The sequence below is a fragment of the Sebastes fasciatus genome, chromosome 9 (genome assembly GCF_043250625.1).
Source record: "Sebastes fasciatus isolate fSebFas1 chromosome 9, fSebFas1.pri, whole genome shotgun sequence".
Taxonomy (NCBI): Eukaryota; Metazoa; Chordata; class Actinopteri; order Perciformes; family Sebastidae; genus Sebastes; species Sebastes fasciatus.
The window spans coordinates 23,924,129-23,942,239 of NC_133803.1; the positions used below are offsets into that span (position 1 = coordinate 23,924,129).

The 18,111-nt window shown below is 40.2% G+C and overlaps 1 protein-coding gene across 2 annotated transcripts in view; it reads right to left on the minus strand.

Annotated features, from left to right (window-relative positions):
• btaf1 (BTAF1 RNA polymerase II, B-TFIID transcription factor-associated) overlaps positions 1 to 16,066 on the minus strand; it is a 28,810-nt gene extending 12,744 nt beyond the window's left edge. For both annotated transcript variants that reach the window (XM_074646840.1, XM_074646839.1), the window contains exons 1-19: positions 15,675 to 16,066; positions 12,138 to 12,261; positions 11,746 to 11,860; positions 9,733 to 9,876; positions 8,459 to 8,658; positions 6,346 to 6,479; positions 5,926 to 6,055; positions 5,774 to 5,842; positions 5,484 to 5,573; positions 5,303 to 5,398; positions 4,810 to 4,986; positions 4,441 to 4,581; positions 3,590 to 3,714; positions 2,819 to 2,939; positions 2,587 to 2,691; positions 2,244 to 2,393; positions 904 to 1,052; positions 575 to 749; positions 241 to 444 (exon numbers count right to left, since the gene is read on the minus strand). In XM_074646840.1, coding sequence (XP_074502941.1) covers positions 241 to 444; positions 575 to 749; positions 904 to 1,052; positions 2,244 to 2,393; positions 2,587 to 2,691; positions 2,819 to 2,939; positions 3,590 to 3,714; positions 4,441 to 4,581; positions 4,810 to 4,986; positions 5,303 to 5,398; positions 5,484 to 5,573; positions 5,774 to 5,842; positions 5,926 to 6,055; positions 6,346 to 6,479; positions 8,459 to 8,658; positions 9,733 to 9,876; positions 11,746 to 11,860; positions 12,138 to 12,261; positions 15,675 to 15,688 — 2,463 coding nt within the window. In that variant the 5' untranslated portion in view covers positions 15,689 to 16,066. The remainder of the gene's footprint in view (positions 1 to 240; positions 445 to 574; positions 750 to 903; positions 1,053 to 2,243; positions 2,394 to 2,586; positions 2,692 to 2,818; positions 2,940 to 3,589; positions 3,715 to 4,440; positions 4,582 to 4,809; positions 4,987 to 5,302; positions 5,399 to 5,483; positions 5,574 to 5,773; positions 5,843 to 5,925; positions 6,056 to 6,345; positions 6,480 to 8,458; positions 8,659 to 9,732; positions 9,877 to 11,745; positions 11,861 to 12,137; positions 12,262 to 15,674) is intronic.
• Positions 16,067 to 18,111: the final 2,045 nt, after the last annotated feature.

Genomic DNA, 18,111 nt, shown 5'->3' on the forward strand with positions numbered 1-18,111 from the left:
AAATTTATGCATATTAGCACAAATTTAATAAGATAATTCTTCATTTAAACATATTTTTAGAAAACTTGTAATACAAAAAATAATTGTCTCAATGCAGTAATCAACTGGGGAAGTCTCGTGGTGTTATCTATTAGTTAAAGCTTTTACCCTATTCACCTGTAGTGTTTACCCTTAATGAAAAGGTTTCTGACTCATCCATAAGTCCAGTTTTCTTACGTGCATGTGTGTGGTTGCACCTACCAGTTCATTGGCTTGATCAATAGTGAAAACGCTACAGTTGAGGCGATCTTGCAGGTCTATATTGGCATCAGCTAGCAGAGCAATGAGCTGCTTGCACTCGTTCTGCATGCGTGTGAAGGGGATGGCGATCTCATCGTAGTACAACTGCTCCGACAGAATGGCCAGAAGACGAGGCTGCACGATGGAGCACACCACCTGGCAATCCTGAAAGAGAGAGAATGGAAAAGTAAATTAATGTATTCGGCCTCTAAATGCCCGATTCTATTCTGCTCATACCACATCCCAAAAAACGTGTAATCCTCAATAAACAAACTTCGTGTCTGAGCTTTTTCACCTTCTGCAGTGCAGCCCACTCGCAAAGCACCAGAGACACAGCTATGCGCTGCAGGGCAGACTTAGAGTTGAGGTGGAAGAGCAGCAGCTGGCCTAAAGACTCCGCTGGTCGGATCTCCTGAGACGCAGCGTTGACCTGAGGGTCGCACATACACCTACACAGAGCCCCCAGCAATCTGGATTACAGAGACACAAAGAGAGCGGGGAGACACTGTCAGAACTGTTAGCGTCTTTAAAAACGACTCATCTGGCAGGTTTCTTTATTTCTTGAGAGAAAGTCACCTCAAGATCAGGACTGATTTCCTTTCCAAGGCAGCAATGAAAACTTACTTGGCAGCCATGAGGCGAGAACGAACCACTACGTAGTCCCTCGTCAGCGGGTCGTCGGTCACCGTCTCTGCACCGGCTATATACTCCTGGACTGTCTCCTTCACCTGAGTGGTGATAATCCCTTGACGCGCCTTTGCACCAGCCTTATCCTGTTGCATCGATACAACATTAATTATTAATAATAAACTTTATTTATATAGCAAATTACATACAGGGGAAGTAGTTCAACGTGCTTTACAATAAAGTGAAGAAACGAGAATAAATAAAAACAGATTAAAACATGCAAATACTGCATGATAAAGCAAAAAAACAAAGGAAGGCATAAGATCAATAAAACATGTAAAGATAAGTATAAAACAAAGGAAGAGCAACAGTTAGTTAAAGGCAATGCTGAATAAATAAGTTGTCAATGGTCGTTTAAAACGGAGCTTGCATCTCTTAGAACCTTGGTGGAGTTTTTGGTGCATAGTTTTAAAAAAAAAAAAAGGCTGAGCTGCTGATTTTCTTATTTGTGTGATAGTTTGTATATAAAAAAAAAACAGCAGCAGAGGATCTAAGAGGCCGTGAAGGATTATAAAATGACAAAAGAGTTAGTAATATAGGCCGTCCTTAACAATTAGGAGCCTTGTAAACCAGTTAAAGAACTTTAAAATCAATCCGAAAAGACGCTGAGAGCCTGACCAGGTTAGCTAAAACTGGGGCGATATGCTCTCCCTTTCTTTTTCTAGTTAAAAGCCTGGCAGCAGATTTCTGAATAAATATAACAGTTATTAGCTCAAAAAATGGAACTCCATATATATTTCCTGTGGCATTATAAATGTTGTTTTCCCAAGCACCTTGTTGCCATAAAACTGGCTATTCAGTTACTTGGTTTCTCGGTTATATTTTTATTTCCTCCTCCAGACTGTTCAGGTCAGACACACACCTTCACGTCGTCTGTCTGCCAGTCTGTCGCCTAGCAACCTCAGCAAGGTTCATTTATTTTGTGCGATATCTTGAACGTCACATGTATTAGTTGCATGAAGTTGTTGATATAACTTGCAACAGAAACGCCCCGAGTTATGTCATACTGACCTTTTTAGTTATTTGATATTTGTTGTTACATCAGATGTGTTGCATGGTAAAAACTGAGCTCAAGATTAGTTTTCTTAAATATGAATCATTTTACTGGCTAAACTTGCTATCTACTAACAGCTTTTGTCCTTCGAAAGGAACACCAGCTTGCATTTGAGGACACAACCGTTACACACCTGCACACACTATAAATACAGAAGATCAGCTGAGAATAGAAGAAGTCTTATTCTTCAGTCTTATTCAGCTATGAATAAAAAATGTCCAACCTTGCAGCGTGCCTTCACTTCCAGCAGCATGTTCAGGTCTATGGGGATGTGAGAGGCCTGCATCATGAGACAGAGCCAGGCGCCCATCCATGGACAGCTGGCTGCTACCACGTACTGCTGTGGAGTCTGAGACAGCAGCTCCATCCACACCTGCCCAGTGAAACACATCAACACATGAAGATTGAATCCAAAAAGTCATCCATGTACAAGGAAGGAAAAGTTAGACTTAAACAATTATCATGAATTTGATTTATTCTTTGAAATTTCTGTATCGTTTCCAATAATCAAACTTTGGTCATCTTAGTCATTTTACCCTTGAGATGAAGTGGGTGACGCAACATACCTTCTGAATCAGCTCAAGGATTTCCTCATTGCTCTCCAGTATGCAGGACTGGAAGATGTGCCGCAGCATCTCTTGTAGGATGGGGTTGATCCACATCGCACAGCTCTGAATAATAATAAAACAAACAAACTGCCTTATTAGGCACAACTGGTGCTTTGTTCAAATCCTATAAGATTAACAAGTACTTTGCCAGATATGACGTGAATATCCAGTTTCTCTCAATCAACTTTACCCCGTCAGCTTTAGACAGCAGCGTGTAGAGGGTTTCCAGTGCCGCCCGTCTTACTGATGATATAGTGTGTCTCAAGAACGGCCAAACCCGAGGAACCAGGACTGTTAATGACTGCTGCATGCTGGAGGGGACCAAAAAAAGTGTGTCAATATAAATACAGTCAGGAAGGGCCATGCAAAAATCATCATTTTAGAGTACAAAAAAAAGACCTGAATAAAATAATGCACTGTTACGGCAGTATACTGTACACGTATCCTCTGTCTAGACTTAAAGAGTCATCTAATTGTGTGTTTGTAGAACGTTTGCTCAGTGGTGGGGCGTGCCGTCCGATTGTGTGCTTTTATGTAAATCAAGTTCAAATGAAGTTCAGCCAACCTGCTGCCACAGTGCTGATACTCCGACGAACTCACAACCACAGATACAGAGGAGATGATTTGCCTACCTTCAGATTAATGACAATAGATGAACCAAGTCACCTCAAGGAGCTTCTTGTGAAACAGAATATATGCTAAAGGATTCAAACCTCATATGTAAAATTTGCATTTCACGTGTAACACATTCACCCCAACTGCAGGCTTTATACTGTAAGTTGAGTACAGCTTCAAGAACTAGTGTTTGAAGAAGGTGGCTGTGTACATTAATATGCTGAATCGGTTATCAAAAGCTTCTTTTGTCCATTGGAGCATTAAGAAAGTGTACTTTCCGTTGCTACAAAACACATTATGATTTTGAGGCCGTAGTATTTACTGTGTGAACTTCCGTGAGACTGACCTGCACTGGCGGACCTGCGGGTAGGTGAGCAGCGAGGACAGCAGCGTCATAATGCTGTTTGTGGAAGCAGTGAGGTCATCCAGGTCCAAAAGAGAATCCCATAGTGTGTTCACGATGAAGGGTACCTGAGAGATACACACAGAATTACATAACTAAATTAAAGAGGACCTACTATGCTTTTTTTTGTGCATGTAAAAGGTCTGCAAAGCTACAAAGCCCAAAGTCCACACCCATGGAAGTTTCTCTCCCCCACAAAAAAAACACTGCTCCTGAACTGCCTTGATTGAAGTCCTGTCTTTTCTTCCATAACGTGGTGATGTCATTAAGTAACACATTTGCATAATAACTGCCTTGCAGGAGCTCAAACAGAGCGTTTCAGACAGAGGGTGAATAGAGGTGCTGCAGCACAGCTGGTATGAAAAGCGTTTAACATTAAAGCATGTAAACATGTTCTAGTAGAAACCCAAAATACAAGTATGCACCTGAAAATAAGCATAATAATAAATAAATAAATATAGTGTACACTTCAATGGATATAAATTTTTTAAGGTAAGCCTTTATTTTAGGTGGCTAAAATATTTTTTTCTGTCGTCCCCGTCCACAGCACTTTTCCTCTTTGTCGGTACTCCCGTCTGCTTCTCTGCTGACCATCATCTACTGTAGGTAATACACCCAGTATGGATAAGTACCTCATACAACCCCACTTCAAAAATACCCAAACTATCCTTTTAAGACCTCCAAAATGAAGATAATGTGAAATATAACTGCCTACAGGTGGCAGACTTCAACACAAACTGAAACTTGATGAGGATATATTGTGAAAAAGGCACTACAATTCTAGCCTCTCTGACCTTATTGGGCAGTAGCTGTACCAAGCCTTCCACCACAGGGATGAGGGATGCAGCTGCCACGGCCCTGACGTCATCATCTAGGTCCTGAAGGCCGACAGTGATGGCGGGGAGCACCCGGGGCAGCAAAACAGAGATCAAGTCCTGAGACACAAAGAAACAGACAGAAGATCAGCTTAGATGTATTGGTATGAGATCAGTGACATCTCTCCACAAGGAGCACATATGCTTCCAGACCTTTTTGTCCATTCACATATGCTCCCACCCCCGCAATTTATATTCATCACCATATGGCCGCTCAAATCGAATTCATTGTAGGACCCTGCTATGCTTATTCAACAGCTCATCATATACACAGAGAACAGGTGGTACCTGTCGAACAGCCAGGGCATACTTGATCCCCAGCAGGCCTCCATGACGGACCTCCCACTGGTCTTCTTTTAGCAGCTTCAGCAGGACGTCTACTGTCATGGAAACACCAGTTTCATTCATGTGGCGAAGGGCCACGCCGAGTGTCTGGGCACACGTCTCCCTGACAGGAGCCACCACCTGGCAGAGGGAGAGGGAGATATTGGATAAGTACAAAAAATAGTATCCATTTAGCTGGTTAACTAGTTATACAAAGCCGTTTGCCACTATATCTGGATGATGTTGGTCTAGTAAGCCGGTCAGCCAACATCAGTATGACTTATGACATTGTTTGATTACATGTTCGTTACACAGAAAATCAATCAAGAAACCATAGAAAAGAATATAATTCCTGCGGAAATATTTACAAAACAAAGAAAGAACACAACATGACTACCCAGTGACTTTTTGCATCCTCAGACGTTCTGTTCAGTTGTCCAGCAAAAGACGACCTTACCTCATCAGATATAAAATCTCCAAAGCGGTCCAGAGCGAAGACACAGAGCAGCCGGATGACCAGGTCCTCTATCCACTCCTGATGCTGTTGCGACATCTAAATCAAAACACCAGACCGTTTGTGTCATGTTTAATCCTCACGTAAATGTAAAAGAAAACCTGAGGATACGGTTCAGATGTACCTGTTCTGCAGTGCTTCCCACCAGTTTCCCGCCCCCAGCACCATGGGACTTGATGATTTCTCTAAGACCTGTGCCTGCACCATGACGAATCTGTAAACAACCACATGCAATACAACGGTCATATAAAAACGTGTTAAAATTGAGTTCTTCATAAGCAGGTTTTTACCGTTTTGGTGGCAACCCTTTTTACAACTGGGTCACAGATCGTGCCTTTAACTCAGCCCACATCCTCATGTTCAACTATCAGCTAAAATTAAGTACCACGTGACTTAAAAATGCGTTGTTTTTACCTCCCATGAAGGATTGAAGAGGTCATTGCAGAGCTCCTCACAGAAGCTCTCCAGAGGCCACTCATGTATCTAAAAAGACAAAGCAATGAAACATCAGTTACATAATCAGGACTTGACATCAGTGAGTAATTGGATTGTTTCCGATTCCTTACCTCCTCTAAAAGACTGGAGTTATCTGGGACGCTGTCGATTAAGACTTTATGCTCTGTAGCCGGTTGGTCGATAACTACGTTGGTGGTTTTCCTTCGTTTCTCTTCAGGTTCACCCTCAAAACTGTCGTTACTTAAAGGGTGGAGAGATCATCATGTTATCATAAGAAGCAATCAAACTTTACAAATCTGTCAACATGAAGTCAAACTCTTGAAAGTCTTTAGTATGCTAATGCTAGGAAATACACACTTGGTTGTAAAGGATGGAAAAAAGACCCTTCAATATGTATAATGGGTCTTTAGCCAGTGTTATGCTTTCTACTTGGGTCTGTCTTTAAGAGATGGAGAGGATGTATGATAATCAAAGTCTCAAGCCATAATCAAACCGGGCATGTTATAGGTAGACAGTCTGCATCATCTTACCTCTTTTCATTTGGATCCAGGTCTCTGGATCTCTGTTTGGCTACTAGCTTTGCCATCCTCTTAGCCTTATTCTTCTGACGATTGCTCATGCCTGGTCTGAACTCGGAGTCAATCAACTCAGCAGCCTGAATGTGCTGAAAACAAAACAGTGGAGTTGATTAATCATTTTGACGTTTAACTGAACACATACGTACGTCATCAGACGCACTAAAACGTAGACAAGATTACTGAATGAATCATTTAATTAGTTCATTCTCTGGTGCAAAGCATGTGTCTTAATGACACACTGTTTGTGGGCGCAATGATACCAACAATCACCTGCTGGCTGCCCTGCTGTATGTCAAGTATAAGTAGGCGTACACGCCGCTTTCTCCACTTGAATTGAGTGGGGCATATGGCGTATGCGCCGGCTGACGCGCCTTTTAAATGGTAAATGGTAAATGGACTTGGACTTATATAGCGCTTTTCTAGTCTTCCGACCACTCAAAGCGCTTTACACTACATGTCAGTATTCACCCATTCACACACACATTCATACACTGATGGCAGAGGCTACTAAGGTGCCAACTTTGCCCATCAGGATTTAATCTAAATACTCATTCACACACCGATGGCTATGCCTCCGGGAGCAATTTGGGGTTAAGTGTCTTGCTCAAGGACACATCGACATGTGACCCGGAGCAGCCGGGGATCGAACCACCGACCTTCCGATTGGTGGACAACCTGCTCTACCCTCTGAGCCACAGCCGCCCTGCAAATGGTGTTCAGACTCTGCTTACTCGGCGCACCGCAGGCCTATGCTGGCGTGGTAATGGTGCGGATCCAGAGCGTAGATGCACAGTCTGGCAGCACAGTTCAGGAGACTTCAGTCTCCGTTGTGGCATTTCTTTTAGGTGGCTAAAAAAAACTGCTTTTACTGCTGCCCCTATCCACAGCACTACATTGCTTTGCTCCCGTGCGGCAACTCCGCATATACGCCCAGAAATCTGTCAAGTGCGACTAAACATTGTCATTGATTGCGCCTGACATTTAGCAGGTCTGTCTCTGTGTGTGAATGTGAAAATGCGCCCTGTACTCTTCCTCGAGTGACATCCCAATTATAAAAAATACCGGTAAATTAAAATGAAGAGAACAATTGATTGTTTCCTGAAAAGAAAAATGCTGCAGTGCTCGTTACACCTGTCCCCGGCCCTGCCCAGACATCATCAGGGGAGCACCAGTAACTGGTTCATGGCGTCCTATACTGTGTGTGTGTGTGTGTGTATATATATATATATATATATATATATATATATATATATATATATATATATATATATATATATATATATATATATATATATATATATATATATATATATAGTATACTGTATATGTTTCAGTCTCACTAGAGCCTTTGTCTGTTTTTGAGAGGCCTCAACAGTGTACGAATCACTGAATGAAGCCCTCTGCTCCATACTGCCAGTTCAGTTGCAGCTACCAATGCCACACAAACATTTAGATGATTATTATTAGAGGCATGTTTGACATCCTACATATGGATCAAGAAGAAATATAAAAAGTTGTTTATTATATTGTATAACCAATATAAATACAGACATTCCCTGCCTTCTACTAATTTGAAATGTATGCAGCACCTCACAATAGATAAGGCACACAGGGCTGGAAGATATGAAGAGACAGACAGCATGAAGACAAAAACTGGAAACACAAAGGTTTGATTCAAAAGAGGTGGAGAAAAAGAATAATTTAAAAAAAAGACTGTCAGAATCAGTATGAATTTAACACCGCACAGCTCCACAGAAACAGCCTCCGTCACCGTGAGACAAGTTAAAGCCTACCTTCTTTCACTTAACTTAATTCAACTTAGCCAGATAAGTCAGACCGTGTTGTAAAGCCACAGTAACTCACTTCAGCGCAACATTCAACGGCTGACAGAAGCAGAGACAACAGGTGCCCACTTCCTGCCTCACATTTCTGATTATCTACACCTGTTTTTGAACGTTATAGTTCATCCAAGGCTTCAACTTGCAGGAAGTGAACCAAAGGCACCCACAGTGCAGGCTTAAAAGTTCTGCTGAATCAAAAGGTGAGAGACTAAAATGAAACCCACCACGTGGTTGTGGGAGCTGGATCCAGCTGTGGCTTTGCTTCCGTGGGCGCTAAGAACACTGGGTTGGCAGGTGTAGTCGAGGTCCTCGTCGTTGAACAGCTCCTCGGTGTCCATGCCAATAGCAGCACCCATGTCCAGACCCAACTTCTTCTGGAGCAGCTTTCTCTGACGGGCCAGGCGTTCCTTAGGGTCCATCTCACCTGAGAGAAAAAAAAAGACAGGACATCAGGGGAAAACTCTGGAGCCTGGAGAGTAAGTACATTGTAGCTGTGGGACGAATACTGATTACATGTGCACAACAGTGTCATTTGGGAGCTAAATACAGCTAGAAGGCAAACATTAGTGCTGGGGCCACAAATAAATACAGGAACAGTGCCATAAATACCTCTGAGAATCACCTAGAACTTCAACAGACAGTTTAGGGGTCCTTGAACCAGAAATGAAATCAGATCACAGAGAAACAACGACTGGTAAAATAACAGAATGCAAAATCAAAAAGACGAGAATTTTCAGCTTTCCCTATTCAAATTATATTTATATTTACATTCATGGCCAAGTAGACTAGTTTGTTGTGTGGCATTGGTGTCAGAATCAACCTCAGATATATTAGCGGTGAAGTTGTAGTCCAGTCTCAGTTAAATCATTTTTCACAACACAAAAGTGTGTCATTTAAGAGATGGGGAGTAAATTTGGTTCACAAAGTTTGTTTAGGAAAGAAGAGTCATGACAGAATCCCTTTCCTCAGGTCAAAATCAACAGGTTGGAAAGTAGAGACTCAAAATCTCCAAATTAGCAGTCACAATCAAAGACAAAGCTGCCCAGTGGTCAGCGCCCCACAAAGACTGGCCAATAACTAAAACTACCTCACTATTATATTCATGGCTCAAATGAGTCGCACTTTTCATCTCCACAGGTTACAATGTACATACAGAATGAACACAATGTAAGGGGCTGATCACACAGAGACGCGTCGCTAGAAACGCATCGCCAGCAAAACGCATCGCCAGCAAAACCATTTGTTTCCTATGGTACCTGCCTGCCGTGCGCTCCTCTCTTGCGCCGTGCGTCGCGCTTTTCTAGAGGTTTTTAGATGCATGTACAAGTTAAAATATTCTCAACTTTGCCAAGGTGTTTTTGAAGCAGCTGTGCCTGTCGCGACGCGTCTTGGTGTGATCAGCCCCAAACAATGAATCTTCCCCCCCCCCCACCCCCCCATCTGTGTGTGGGTTTGCAAACTAAAACTAGAAAAAAAACAAAAAAAAAACACTACAAACCAGTTTTGTCATCCTGCAGCTCAAACTCAGCCCCAGCAGATCCCAGCAGAGAGGCCCCGTGTTTGAGTAGGCGGGAGATGTCAAAGTGATAGAAACTCAACCGATCACAGGAGGAGTCCTCTGGAGACAAGTCTTCACACGACTCTACAAGGAAGAAACAAAAAGAGTCTCATAACTGCACATCTGTCCATCGAACTATTTAATGAATCAGAGGTCATATAAGAACAAGCTTCTGCTTTCCACCCAACAAAACTGCACTTTTTTTTTTTAAAAGAGTCTGGATGGATCTGAAAAATGGAGGTTTTATATTGTTGAGTGGTCAGGGGAAAAAACAGTGATGCTTGCCTTCACAGATGTTGTTGGGTACCAATGACAAACAACACAGGTGCTGTCTTTAAACTATATTTATGAATGTTTGTGTTGTCAGTTTGTGATAAAATAATACAGATTTGATCAAATGGTCTAAATGTAGCAGCCCAAGAAATGCCGACGTAAGCCTTGGTTAACACGTAGCATTTATGAGCCATAATTAAATCACCTTTTTAATGTATTTTTTGGTGTTTTTGTATTTATGGGACAGTTGACAATGAAGAGGCGGACAGAAAACGACATGCAACAAAGGTTACTGGTGACGTTGCAGCTATGTGGCATGCGCTGTAACCATTTGGCTACTAAGGCGCTCCACATCACCATTTTATAATCATAGAGTCAAGTGAAAAACACAACCTGTCACATCTAAATTGTGTGTTTGGCTACACTGAAATACAACAAGTGACCATGGAGAGAAGACAGAACAGGGTTTAAGCTGCTGAGACAAAGTGGAGGAACTGGGCTCCGTCTAGCCTAAAGGAGCTTTCTTTCATAACTCGTCCTCATCATGTGACGACTGTAATGCATCATTTAATTGTTTGTCAAACAAAAGAGGAGGAAGTATTGATCATTTTCCTATTGTTTTGGTGTCTCAAATGTGACCTTCTTTTTTAACTCTGCAAATGTTAGTTTGGGACCACGCTTGACAAAAATACAATAATGTCAAATCACACTATACCCGGACCTATCACCTGTAGAGGTGATCTTTTCCAGTTCAACAGAGGGCATTATGTGTTTGAACAGCAAAACCTGCATGTTATCAGTTCGCTCTGTATCCAAATTGGCTGACTTTTCAAATATTTCCTGCCACTAAGTTCCCTGTAAGATCTCTTAACTGCCAGGTAAAAGAGCACACACAAACAATTAACTGACCATATGTTTTTTTTTATAACTAAAGCCAAGGTAAACATTAGTGCCCTGAGCCTTTTCATTAACATGCTAAAAGGGAAGACAAACTACTAATCCCGTGTTTAATTTGGCACATATGCCTCATTTTAAAGGGATAGTTTGGGTGTTTTGAAGTGGGGTTGTATGAGGTACTTATCCATAGTCGGTGTATTACCTACAGTAGAAAACGGTTCGCATGCACCCAGTTTGGAGAAGCAGACAGGAGTTACAGCACAGGAGCAAAGCAATGTACTGCTGTGGACGGGGCCGCAGCAAAACTTAGCCACCTAAAAGAAAGACCCACCTAAAATAAATCAATATCAGTTTAAGTGTACGCTATATTTAGAATATTTTCACCAATTTACCTTGCCGTCAGACAGCCCTTTCCGACGGGGATCTGAACTGAAACTTATCTATGCTCTCTTAAAAGCCACCAGACTCCGTTGACAAAAACAGTATAGACAAGTTTCGCTTTCAGTTCAATTCCCCATCAGAAATATTCTAAACATAGCGTACACTTAAACTGATATTGATTGTTTTGGGTGTCTAAAATATGTTTTACTGCTGCCCCGTCCACAGAAGTACATTGCTTTGCTTACATGCGGTAACTCCTGCCTGCTTCTCCAAACTGGGGGCATGCCGACTGCCTTCTATTTTAGGTAATACACCGACTATGGATGAGTACCTCATACAACCCCACTTCAAATAACCAGAACTATCCCTTTAACATCACTCAAATTTGACAGAAAAGCTCACCTTCTTTAGGCCTGGGCGCCGGGTCCCACCCAGGAATATTCTTCACAATGGCCTCTACAGCTTGGCCTGCTGCTATTCGAGTGTCCCAATTGGGACTCCTTAGGTAGGTCAAGACCTGGTAATTGACAGAAAATAGATTTAATTTACTACATGTACAATTTAAATTACAACTGTTTGACCTATAAAAGAGAAGGAAAGAGACAAGTAAAACAACCAACACAAAACTGTATCTGTGCCCAATATATGCAGCTCATTGACCTACCAGCAAGAATTACACTGTTGGACATTACCAGTATTTCACAAATTTGGCAGCAGGGACAGCCAAACCTGCCCAGGTTGACATCATTTTATGGAGGCTCATGAAAGAGTTTGGACAAAGCTATCAAACGCACCTTTGATAGGAGGCTATTGAGTTCATGAGGGTGGAGTTTGACCACTTCTCCAAGCTGCAGGGCTGCTGCTTTCCTGGTTACTGGTGTTGTTCCGGTGTCAAGCAGGATAAACAAACGGTCAAGTCTAAAGACAGGTGACAATAAAGAAAGAAAGGTCAACGGAAACATTACAGACCTCACTGAACAAACAACATGCTGGTTCCTGTTCTCCAAATGTTGGTGCTATAATATGCAAGGAGGACCACTTCTGATTGAACCTGATGAGAGGGCCAGAATATAAAATCTAAATCTTTTCATTGTCGATTATTTTTCTCAATTAGTTGTTTGTAGGGCTGTTCCAAATACAATTTTTTGGGCTTCGAAGCTTCGGTGAGAAACATTCGAAGGTATTCGAAGCTTCGTGGGCTGGCCCTGTTTCAGTTCCCGGTACAGTGGTGCTGCCAAACTACTGTACACACAACAAACACCGATATCCGTCTGAGAATATCTAATAATTAATGTTGAATGTGAATAATGTTGTGGGATTATTCCTTTTTTCATGGGCTATTTGGGATTTATACTTGATTATAACATGCTTTGGCAATGGTCAAAGCTTCAAAGCATTTGGGTCAGCTCTACTTGTTTGGTTCATAAAATGTCAGAATGGTGAAAAATGTGTGTTTCCCGAAGCCCAAGAAGACTTCCTTAAATGTCTTGTTTTGTCCACAACTCAAAGATATTCAGTTTACTGTCATAGAGGAGTAAAGAAACCAGAAAATATTCACATTTAAGGAGTTGGAATCAGAGATTTTTTACTTTATCAAAATAGTTGGCAGTAAATTTAATAGTTGACTAATCCATGCAGCTCTAATCTATATGGTAAATGCTCTCAAAAGACAACACACTTGACATTTATTTGTATGGATAAAGCCATTATGTATTACTAATAGTTTGGCTTTGCACCAAGGTAACCTGTCTAATGAACCTGGTCTTTCCCCGAGGTCATTAGCAGTCTATTAATAAAGTGGAGTGGATTAGAGATGTACCCAGGTACCACTAAGACTTAAGCTGAACTACAGAGGAGTCTGCTTTGCTATGCAAAAGAGGCCCACTGACACCCACGTGGAATTATCATAACGTCAAGTCAGTTTGCAAACAAGAGATATATACCACCATTGGCAACCAGTAGAGTTATATTCATGTTGGATAACAAGAACAGGAACACCGTTTAGTGGTGATGGTGGTGTATATGTATATATATATATATATATATATATATATATATATATATATATCTCGTGTTTGCAAGCTGACTTTTCATGACACAACTTCACAAAAGTATCTGTATTTTAAGGGGCAGAGCATCAGCAGAGGAGTGTGAATCACTAAAAGTGGTGTGGATTAGAGATTAGAGTCTGCTTTGCTATGCAAAAGAGGCCCACTGACACCACCTGGAATTATCATAACAAGAACTGTAGCCAAGTAAACATCAAAACAATATTATCTGTCATATTTTACTAGATATTTTTAGATTTTGCATCGAGGACAAGCCGCAAACACTTGCAATTTGACATGCTTGTGTGTTTAAATGTGTCACTAAACATGAATATAACTCTACAGGTAGCCAATGGTGTTATATATCTCATGTTTGCAAGCTGGCTTTTCCTAACACAACTTCACAATACAGTTAATTAATCTGTATTTTAAGGGGCAGAGCATCAAGCAGAGGAGTGTGAATCACTCAAAGTGGAGTGGAATAGAGATGTACCCAATTTACTTTAGCATCGAGGACAGGCTGCAAACACTTGTGTCATGCTTGTGTCACTAAACAGTGTTCCTGTTCTGGTTATCCAACATGAATATAACTCTACAGGTAGCCAATGGTGGTATATCTCTTGTGTTTGCAAGCTGACTTTTCCAAACACAATACAGTTAATTAATCTGTATTTTAAGGGGCAGAGCATCAGCAGAGGAGTGCGAATCACTAAAAGTGGAGTGGCTTAGAGATGTACCACTAACACTTAAGCTAAACTACAGAGAGGAGTCTGCTTTGCTATGCAAAAGAGGCCCACAGACACCACGTGGAATTACCATAACAAGAACTGCAGACAAGTAAACATCAAAACAATAATATCTGGCATATTTTACTAGATATTTTTAGATTTAGCATCGAGGACAGGCTGCAAACACTTGCAATTTGACATGCTTGTGTCACTAAACAGTGTTCCTGTTCTTGTTAACAACATGAATATAACTCTACAGGTGGTATGTGTATATATATATATATATATATATATATATATATATATATATCTCGTGTTTGCAAGCTGACTTTTCATGACACAAATTCACAATAATGAATCTGTATTTTAAGGGGCAGAGCATCAGCAGAGGAGTGCGAATCACTAAAAGTGGAGTGGATTAGAGATGAAACTGAAGTCTGCTATGCAAAAGAGGACACCACGTGGAATTATCATAACATCAAAACAATATGATCTGACATATCTAGAGACGTTAAAGATCACCCCAACTAACTTTAGCATCGAGGACAGGCTGCAAACACTTGCAATGTGTCATGCTTGTGTGTTTAAATGTGTCACTAAACAGTGTTTCTTGTTACCAACATGAATATAACTCCACAGGTAGCCTATGGTGGTTCATATCTCGTGTTTGCAAGCTGGCTTTTCCTAACACAACTTCACAATACAGTTAATTAATCTGTATTTTAAGGGGCAGAGCATCAAGCAGAGGAGTGTGAGTCACTAAAAGTGGAGTGGATTAGAGATGTACCCAATTTACTTTAGCATCGAGGACAGGCTGCAAACACTTGACATGCTTGTGTCACTAAACAGTGTTCCTGTTCTGGTTATCCAACATGAATATAACTCTACAGGTAGCCTATGATGGTATATATATATATATATATATATATATATATATATATATATATATATATATATATATATATATATATATATATATATATATCTCGTGTTTGCAAGCTGACTTTTCCTGACACAACTTCACAATAACGTGATTTAATGTGTATTTTGAGAGGCAGAGCATCAAGCAGAGGAGTGTGAATCACTAAAAGTGGGGTGGATTAGAGATATACCACTAACACTTAAACTGAACTACTGAGGAGTCTGCTTTGCTATGCAAAAGAGGCCCACTGACACCACGTGGAATTACCATAACAAGAACAGGAACACTGTTTAGTGATGGTGTTATATATCTCGTGTTTGCAAGCCGACTTTTCCTGACACAACTTCACACTAACGTGATTTAATGTGTATTTTAAGAGGCATAGCATCAAGCAGAGGAGTGTGAATCACTCAAAATGTCATTTTTGCACCTGCTGTAAACAACTCTTTCTGTAGCCACCTGCTTGTACAATCTATGCCATGAATAGTGCCTATAAAAGTGAACACTATAACACTTTAAACACTGTGTTTGAGGCTTTGCTGGTTAGTCGGCCATTCTTCATGCTGAATCAAAAGCTAGCAGATTAGCCAGGGTGGGAAAGCAAAACAGATAAAAAGAGTGATTCAATCTTACCTTGAAAAAGCCATAGTCACTTATTAGATGGTCTTTCACACCCCACATTCAACAGGAAGCAGTAAAGTGAGTCTTGTTCCCTCTCTGTGCTGTTTAACAGGAGCTAGATGAAGTCACTAGCTCGTTAGCAGCTAGCCGAGGCCCAGCTCTCTGAGCTTCTCTCCGACCACCAACACAAGGCTTTCTAACGTCTCCCCTCTTGTTTCTACCGTATCTCCTCCCACGAAATGTCGCCGAGTGCCACACGCACATCAATCTATAGCTGAAGTCACCCTTCGGAGCTCTTGGCGGATAGATATTTCAACCTAACGAGGTGTAAAGAGTTATTTAGTGGCACGCCGAGGGCGACCCAGAAGACTGTTTTTATATGAGGAGCCATCTTGCATTTATTCCTTCCTCCATAGCAGGCGGACGCTGATTGGCTGGAAGCGATCCGCGGGAGAGCCAATCAGAATGCAGCTTTAAAAAGAGGAATGGAGAGGAGAAAAGAGAAGAGGGATTTAATACATGATTTCTCAATCATGTTTGATGAATAGTTGCATCTTAGGTGAATCTAGTTGATCTATTTGATGATCTAAAATATTTAAAAAAAATACCACTTACTGTGTGCGTGTGTTCGTGAGTGTATGCTCATATATATGTATATAGGTATGCTCATTATACACTGTTTTTTACTGAATTATACCAATAATGTACATCTTTATTCTGCACTTTAGTCAATTTTTTTAAAAAACTTGTTGTAATATTAAGACTTTTTTTCTCATAAAGTTAGGACTTTTTTTCTCGTAATATTACGACTTTATTATCGTAATATTACAATTTTATTCTTGTAATATTAAGACTTTTTTTCTCATAAAGTTAGGACTTTTTTTCTCGTAATATTACGACTTTATTATCGTAATATTACAAATTTATTCTTGTAATATTAAGACTTTTTTTCTGGTAATATTATGATTTTTTTCTCGTAATATTACGGCTTTATTCTTGTAATATTATGACTTTTAGCTGGAAATCTCAGATGTTTTTTCCCTCAATGTGGCCCTAATACTCCGTAGTACATTTGCACTTTGGCCCTCACTGCATTAGACTTATATATTATATACTTAGACTATAAACTGTGTTGCCTTCATCACAATGCTCAAATGTTTTGCGGCTCCAGACAGATTTCTTTTTTTTTTTGTGCCTAAAATGTCTCTTTTGATAGTAAAGGTTGCTGACCCCTGTGTTAGATGCATAGTTGCATCTTACGTGGCTCTAGTTGATCTATTAGTGGATCTAAAACATACAACAATAATACTACTAACTGTGTGCGTGTGTTCGTGAGTGTATGCTCATATATATGTATATAGGTATGCTCATTATACACTGTTTTTTACTGAATTATACCAATAATGTACATCTTTATTCTGCACTTTAGTAAATTTTTTTAAAAAACTCTCTACCTCAGTTCTCATCCCACATTATATTCCATATTTGACATTTCTTAATCCCCTGGTCTCTACTGTATATCTCCTATATTTTATTATTCAGCACTATATCACTTTTTGCACTATATTCACATTTTTAATAATCCTGAGAGCCAATCAGAATGCAGCTTTAAAAAGAGGAAACGAATGGAGAGGAGAAAAGAGAAGAGGGATTTATTACATGATTTCTCAATCATGTTTGATGAATAGTTGCATCTTAACGTGGCTGTAGGTCAGGGGATAAGCAACCTGCAGCTCCGGAGCCACATGCGGCTCTTTAGCCCCTCTCCAGTGGCTCCCTGTGGATTTATAAAAAATGGAAATGAATAACTGTTTTTTGTTTACATTTTCATTTTTATCTATCATTGTTGTGGGTCTATGGTTCGACGGAGTATTAGGGCCACATTGAGGAAAAAAAATAAATCTGAGATTTCAAGAATAAAGTCATAATATTACGAGAAAAAAAGTCATAATATTATAAAGTAGTGAGTTTACGTGTTATTTTCTTTTTTTCGTAAAGTTAAGACTTTTTTTCTCATAAAGTTAGGACTTTTTTTCTGGTAATATTACGACTTTATTATCGTAATATTAAAAATGTATTCTTGTAATATTAAGACTTTTTTTCTGGTAATATTATGATTTTTTTCTCGTAATATTACGACTTTATTCTTGTAATATTATGACTTTTTGCTGGAAATCTCAGATGTTTTTTCCCTCAATGTGGCCCTAATACTCCGTCGTACATTTGCACTTTGGCCCTCACTGCATTAGACTTATATATTATATACTTAGACTATAAACTGTGTTGCCTTCATCACAATGCTCAAATGTTTTGCGGCTCCAGACAGATTTCTTTTTTTTTTTGTGCCTAAAATGTCTCTTTTGATAGTAAAGGTTGCTGACCCCTGTGTTAGATGCATAGTTGCATCTTACGTGGCTCTAGTTGATCTATTAGTGGATCTAAAACATAC